At 38.6% G+C, this 7,373-nt stretch overlaps 1 protein-coding gene across 3 annotated transcripts in view; it reads right to left on the bottom strand.

The window, feature by feature from the left end:
* dock4b (dedicator of cytokinesis 4b) overlaps positions 1–6,118 on the bottom strand; it is a 90,892-nt gene extending 84,774 nt beyond the window's left edge. For all 3 annotated transcript variants that reach the window (XM_060889004.1, XM_060889005.1, XM_060889003.1), the window contains exon 1: positions 5,947–6,118. In XM_060889004.1, coding sequence (XP_060744987.1) covers positions 5,947–5,983 — 37 coding nt within the window. In that variant the 5' untranslated portion in view covers positions 5,984–6,118. The remainder of the gene's footprint in view (positions 1–5,946) is intronic.
* Between the last annotated feature and the right edge of the window lie 1,255 nt (positions 6,119–7,373).

A 7,373-nucleotide genomic window follows, 5' to 3' on the forward strand; every position in this document is an offset into this window, starting at 1 on the left:
GAACACTACCCCTGTCTGCAACAAAAAATAAATAAATAAATAAATAAATCTTTTTCTTAGCAATAATACTGACCTTTGCTCAATTACTATTTTACATTCTATTAAATGTGAAATTTAAATCTTTGACGTATCTGTTCTGTATTGCATCGTATTGACCGTTTGTGACTTGTCTTTTAATCTCTAGCGCTTAGTTCTGTGTTGTCTTATGTAGCACCCGGTGTCCTGGGTGTCTAGGAACGTTGTTTGATTTCACTCTGTACTGCATCAGCTATATGGTCGAACTGACAAGAAATCTTCTTGACTTCTTGACGGTGATTCAATAAATGTTAGCAGAAATGTTCAACAGAAAACAGCCTTTCGAGTCATGTATATATTACAAGCCAGCATTCTTATTCAAATCTTACAAAAATGCTACGACGGCGTATCGGCTATAACGAGAGATGGATCAATTTGGCAATTCAAGGACCCCCCGAAAAAAATAACTGCAAGTTATATCGCAGATTTACAGCTGCAAAAATCAAGTATATTATACTGTAACAATCACAAAATCTCTGAAATCCAGGAGATTATGACTAGATTAGGAAACAAATCTTATGGAGAAGATTCCATGTTAAAGTTCAATACAATCACACTAACAAACAGTACACAAAGTGTAACAGCGCTAACGCTCGTTCATGACGATGAGAAAACATGCGAGACTGAAAAGCAAAGCCTTCACGTTGCTCTTACGTAGTTGGCTGAGAAGTCTGATGCTGTTACATCAAGATTCTCAACAAACTTACTTTTTAAAAATGTCTATAAATCATTTGAAAATGTCTCTGGCTTTGAGGGCATGTTTTTAAAACGGGTCTCGGAGCTTAATCATTTTCTCAGATCAGAGCCTGTATATTAACCCTCCTGTCACAATAAAACTGCACTGCACCTAATTACACACCATCATCGATCTGCCAGGGTCCTACCGCTAGGCTTTTAAGGTCATGTGGGTCACAGGGTCAGGTCACTACAGCCAGAATAGGAGTTATATAAGAAAATTCAGCGACAATAAAACGATGACATAAAGCACTTCCATGCTGTGTTCAGAACCAGTCAGACGTTCTGACGGTCCTGATTAAATACGAGCTAGACTGTGAGCCTGATCCGTCACTGCGATACTACTTTAGTCACCGTGGTCACACTGAGCTGCGGGTGACAGATTATCACCCTTTTTTCCCAGCCACACACAGTGATAGCAGCAAAGGGAAACACAGCTACCACAACGTCGTCTTTCCCTTTAACATGTGACTGTGTGTAACTGATGATCTTCAAACAAAAAAAACAACACATGGTGCTGAATTGTAGCTTCTAAGCAGCACATCTTTCCCCAAGTTGAAGCAGTGACACCAAACACAAGGGTTCTGCTCTGATTTAATCTTTTATTTGTTAACGTTTAGAAGGTTATTTGATTTCAGACATATTAGCAGCTATCCAATTAATCGTCATCTAACAAAAAATAATGTTCCAGTGTGTACGAAGTATGTTGACAATACGGTGTGTAATCTTTCTCAGACCGTTAATAAAACATTTACGCTCTCGTGAATGTGCTCGTTTTCGTCGGCGATGTAAAAAGCAGTGCACGGCAGAGAGGTATAGCACATCAGGTAGAGACGGTGTGGAAGAAAATTTTTCAGTTGTGCCCCAAGTACAAATGTAATTCACAGGTTTTTTTAAAAAAATATATTAATAATAATAAAAATAAAATAAAAAAAATAACAAAAAACCTACAAAGCAATCACACAATACAACCCACAAAATCTGTCCTCTTAACATAGTCCTAAAAAAATAAAAGTGAACAAAAATCACTCCTGAATATAGATATTCAATAACAATTCTACAAAAATGTCTAAACCTTTAGTGATGGGATTCAAAACATACTTAGATTTATTAATATCTCAGACTTGCGTGTCGTCCTTTTCCTGTCACAGTACAATTAAACGTGTTAAAAGACTTGACTGTTGTACAAGACGCATTTCTTTAACACAGGTTAGCTGGGATTAATACTGAAAAGATCTTGATAAAATCCTCCTTCTGAATTCATATTTTTGATGTACAAATTTTCACATGTTCACATCAGTGCCATGATGGTTAAATATTCATTTCCTTATTTTAGCAGGAATGCAATTAATTACAATGGGGAACAGCACAAACATTGACTAGCTCCAAAAGCATGAATATGTAGCCTTTTAAAAAGTGTGTGTGTGTGTGTGTGTGTGTCATGCTATTCATATAATACAGACTACATGAGGAGAGAGCGCACTGTATCAGGCTATCAGGTCAGTAGATGAAGAAGCAATTACACACGAGGTGGTGTTTTTTACGGCCCTCCTCCTCTGACCTCAGGACCCCAGTCATTACAGCATGCAATGTGTAATGAAGGAATGGCCCAGAGCATTGCCAAACAACCTGCTAATCCCACAGGGCATCGCGCAGGGTGGCCACATACACAATGAGCCCAAATTACACGCTGCCAAGCCTCTCGACTCTCACCTTCTGCCCTCCCTGGGAGGTGGGGACGGAAATCGACAGCAGTCTGAGGGGGCACAAAATTACCTCACTATTATCTCTTGGCTGTCGTGAATATTCACGAGCATTTTATTCAAACACTTTTCCTGCCAGAGTTTCCTACAGAGTTTTGGCACATTTGCATAGCTTCACATAACACTGAATCGGCTCAGAGAAACTAAAGTTCATTTGAATTGTTAAAGAGATATCAAAAACCACACACACACACCCACACACACACACACACACACACAAATCACTGATGCATCCCATGCAGGGGATGTGGTACTAAATTATGATGAGCTATAACATGCTTGACTGACTGTAATATTTGGACCTAATGAGAGACAATTTCTTTTGCTTCGCTGCTCAGAAATCAAACAATAAATGTTTAGGACAAACACATCCAGCTACTGACACAACTCAGCTGAGGTCACGTCTCATACTCTGTCTATTTTAAGCTATTTTCAGCTCATTCAGTCTGTTGAAAATGAAGAAGAAGGAAAACATTAAACACCTCCCTGAAGCATGTGGGAATTCCCAGCTGTCCAATCACAGCACAGCACACGTCACCTTTACCCCAGTCCAGCTGACCTACAGCACAAGCTCTCAAAACAGCGACGGGTTTGTTTTCTTATTTATTCTGGTTCTGTAAATCACAGCCCACCATAATCACACTTATATCTACCGTTTCCTTATTATAGCCGAATTCACCTGCTCACCTACATATAAAATGTCTTTAATACATAACTTAGTAACTGGAAAACAAGTAGGTCTGAGAATGACGATAATTTTAATTGTCACTGGATCTAGTGGACAAACTGACCATGAGAGCTGAACAATCAGAATATTATCTTCAGAGAGTGAGAGAGAGAGAGAGAGAGAGAGAGAGAGAGGGAGGGAGAGCGAGCGAAAAACAGAGAGAGAGAGAGAGAGAGAGAGAGAGAGAGAGAGAGGGAGAGAGAGAGACAGAGAGAGATGGAGAGAGAGAGAGATAGCGCTTCAGAATCTATTCGTATTTTATCGATAGCTGACTATCGTCTCACTTCCGCTGCTCACACACATGAACATCAAACAGCAGAATCTCAAATTAAACACTGGTATGTAAATCAGTCTTTGGTGAAAACTGAAGCCTAGATCAAACATGCTTTACACTCTCAAGCCCATTTTAAATGAGATAAACCCACACAGGGAAAGTGTTCAGAACTCCTCTGTAAGATCAGCGGCATGGGAAAAACTGTGCAGTTTCTGTCTAAACAACTGCAACCAACTTCACCTAAAGATGAATAAATCAGGAATGATACAAAATAAGCAGTGATTTTTCACAGAGAATCCCAACACTGTTATTTAAACACAAGTTTCTTTGACTCGTGTAAAAATGTCTGTTATAAATGATGTCCTGTGTTTTACTCTCACAACCCAGGTAAATACTTTCAATATATTCAATACATTCAATATTCAATATTCAACAATCCATACATTCAATATGCAGGTAGGTTAAAAATATGTTACAGTATTCTTTTAACATGGGCTTGCTGGGATTAGTACTTAATCAATTACTACCGGGGTTGAATATTTGACAATTTTATATTTCATGCTCCGTTTTCATGCCATAATGCGGAAACTCCCAAAGACAATAATTAATAATGTGATTATGGACAATGAATTGATAAGTTGTAATATAAAACTAAATGTACAAAATGTGTAATTACTCATTTAAAACCTTTCTATAAATCTCTACAAAACAAAAGGAACATGAAATTGGCACGAGAGTTTTGCCATGAGTGAGAACAATGCGTAGCCCAGTGTTAAGCAGGAACCAACCTGACATGGCTTATCTCGAACTAATCATGCAATGCAAGCCTCTCAAACATGCATGATTCCGATCGCAAGCATAAAAACAACATCAAGGAAATGAGGTTATATAAAATAGCTTCGGAGGCCACAACGCTGCTGATAAAAATCTAACTCTTAACATAACTCCATTCTCCATCAGCCTAGAATCAATGTTTAAAAAGAAGGAAAAACTAAACAAAAGAAAACATTTAACACAGGAAGCAAATGGATGACTTATCGATTTTCTAGTCAGCAAAAATCAGCTCTCAGGGGAAAAATGTTCAGAAATAAATGTGTCAACCTTATAGTTTTCCGAGTCTCTGGGGTGGTGCCATTACAGGGACATTAGCTGTGTTTTGTATCTTTTACCTGGGACAGTGTATGTACTGAGCCTCTTTCAGTGTTCTTTACGGTCACATTTTCAGGTACATGATACACACTACAGTTGTTAAAGATGTCCTGTACATGGTACAACACCAGCGACAAAAACAGTACGGCTTCGAACCTTTATTTCTGTCAGCGAAGAAAAATAGCTCTGAAAAAAATGAATGAATGAAACCTAGAGGCAGCTGGGACACAAAAGCAGCACACTAACAGGCTGAAAAGCATTTTTGTTTACATGTGTGTGGGCATGTTTTTTTATATATTGGTGCGGACCAAAACGTCCCAGCAAATATAGGAATATCTGACAGTTCTGACCTTGAACAGGAAAATCTGTTCGGCTCCCTACGAAGAATGCTTTGTTTTGTTTGACAAAAACTGCTGCTTTTGTTTTTTTAAATAGGAACCAAAATGTTTCCTTTTGGCTACTGTGGTTAGATGCAGGCACAGCAATAATGTCAATGGGAGGTTCTCACAAGTGTGTGCGTGTGTGTGTGTGTGTGTGTGTGTGTGTGTGTATGAGTGTGTGTATGTGTGTGTGGAGTGAGTGTGTGTATGTGTGTACGCATGTGTGTATGTGTGTACGCATGTGTGTGTGTGTACATGAGTGTGTGTGTATATGTGAGTGTGTGTGTGTATACGAGTGTGTGTGTATGAGTGTATGTGTGTGTATGAGTGTGTGTGTATATGAGTGTGTGTGTATATGAGTGTGTGTGTGTATGTGTGTTTTCCTCTCACTGATTTGTTTCCAGGCTCCGGGATGCTGCTAAAACAATACTGTATGAATAAAAAAAACGTGTTTATATGTTTATATAAACGTGTGTGTTTTTGCTTTAAAACAGAAATATTACATCATTAATGCACGAAAAGATTCAACAGCCCACTGCTATATAATATACACTGTGTACCACACAAACACACACACAAACACACACACACACACACACACACACACACACACACACACACACACACAAACACACACACAAACACACTTGTAAGAAAATAAACTACACTCCCGGTGATGAATTAAACAACCCAAACCGGGACAGACCCCACAGCAGCAGTGCGTTTTGCTTGTTTCCAAGTGAGAGACATTAAATAGCTGCACATATTCACCAAACTCGCTCGTGCTCCGTATAGAGCTCACGCGCACTTTACACTTCTGTCAAAATCACGCGAAAAACTTACCCACTCCGAATTTCTCATGTTCCGTCGGTATCCACATGTTTACGGTTTTTCGCCCATTGAAAGAGCACACGAGGCGAATCGCACAGCGCTGAACATTAGTGCTAAATCACACGTTCACATTCTCCGGGCTGCTCGCGCACCGCCGACACTCATTGTTCAGAGCGCCCGAGCGACCAAGTACACACAGGCGCGCGCGAGCGCTCACACCAGCGTAGCGGCTGCACCGAGGTGCATGCTGGGAGTTGTAGTGCAGTGGCGTATTCAAATCCTTACAAACTGGCAAATAGTAAAACGTACATAAAAAATGTTATTTATTCAAACACACACACACAGACACACAAACACACACACTCACTGACACACACACACACAAACACACTTACACACAAACACACACACTCACAAACACACACACACAGGCTGTCCATTTATGTGATTTATACTTTGATTGGACAAGGTGTGTGCTTTTAGTTTTTTCTTCCAAAGGTAGTTTAGAGATGAAAAAGGATGATAACATTATTAATCATCCTGGTTTTCTTTTATTACCTGCGAATTTAGTCTGTGTCAGAAAGAAATCAACCCCAACCTCACTTCTTCATGTCATTCTAAGATAATTTTTCTTATGATTATTTGTGGTTATTTATTTTCAGAACTAGCTGTGCATGAACCGTGGTTAGCACATTTGTCTCATTGGTATCATCGCTTAGGCTAAGACATGTGTTGTAGGTTGATTAGCATCTCTAAATTTTCCAGGATAAGCGCAACAGAAAATGGGTGGAGAAACTAGCAGATATTCTAAAAAAAATTACAGCAATTTCATTAGCAAACACTTCATTAGCCTAAATAAATAAATCCTTTATTTTTTTTTACATTATTTCTATAGTTAGATAACATATAGATGCTACAAAAAGCAACACGTAAGCCACACTTACAAACTTTCCAACAAACTGATTATCTTTAAAATTAATGCTACAAAATTAGACAACAAAAAAAAGCATTTGGACACTTCAGACTATTTTGGTTGTCACAATTAATCCATAGTTAGTGTGATGAACTATATCTGTTGTTACTCCGATAGAGACACATGCCAGAAATTTAATGGAATTCATTATATAAATCTAATATGAAGGACATGGGCACCAACTGGTTAAAAGAAATCCCAATTATGATTAGGAAGAGGGAAGTGAGTATTCTTCTAGTTGCACAATGATGCCACTCTACATTTGTCAGATCAGCAAAAAACAAATTCCTTACTCCACAGTCGGAAATTTAAAAAAAAAAAAAAAAAAAAATCTACAGCAAAGAAAGAGTCAAAAAAAGAATCAGCACCAAGGATTGCTTCAGACATCAGTGGAAATTAGCAGATAACAATTCAATGCACAAACTATTTGAAACAGGAACAAGAATCACTGCTAAGGAAGGAGAGA

The sequence above is a fragment of the Tachysurus vachellii genome, chromosome 16 (genome assembly GCF_030014155.1).
Source record: "Tachysurus vachellii isolate PV-2020 chromosome 16, HZAU_Pvac_v1, whole genome shotgun sequence".
NCBI lineage: Eukaryota > Metazoa > Chordata > Actinopteri > Siluriformes > Bagridae > Tachysurus > Tachysurus vachellii.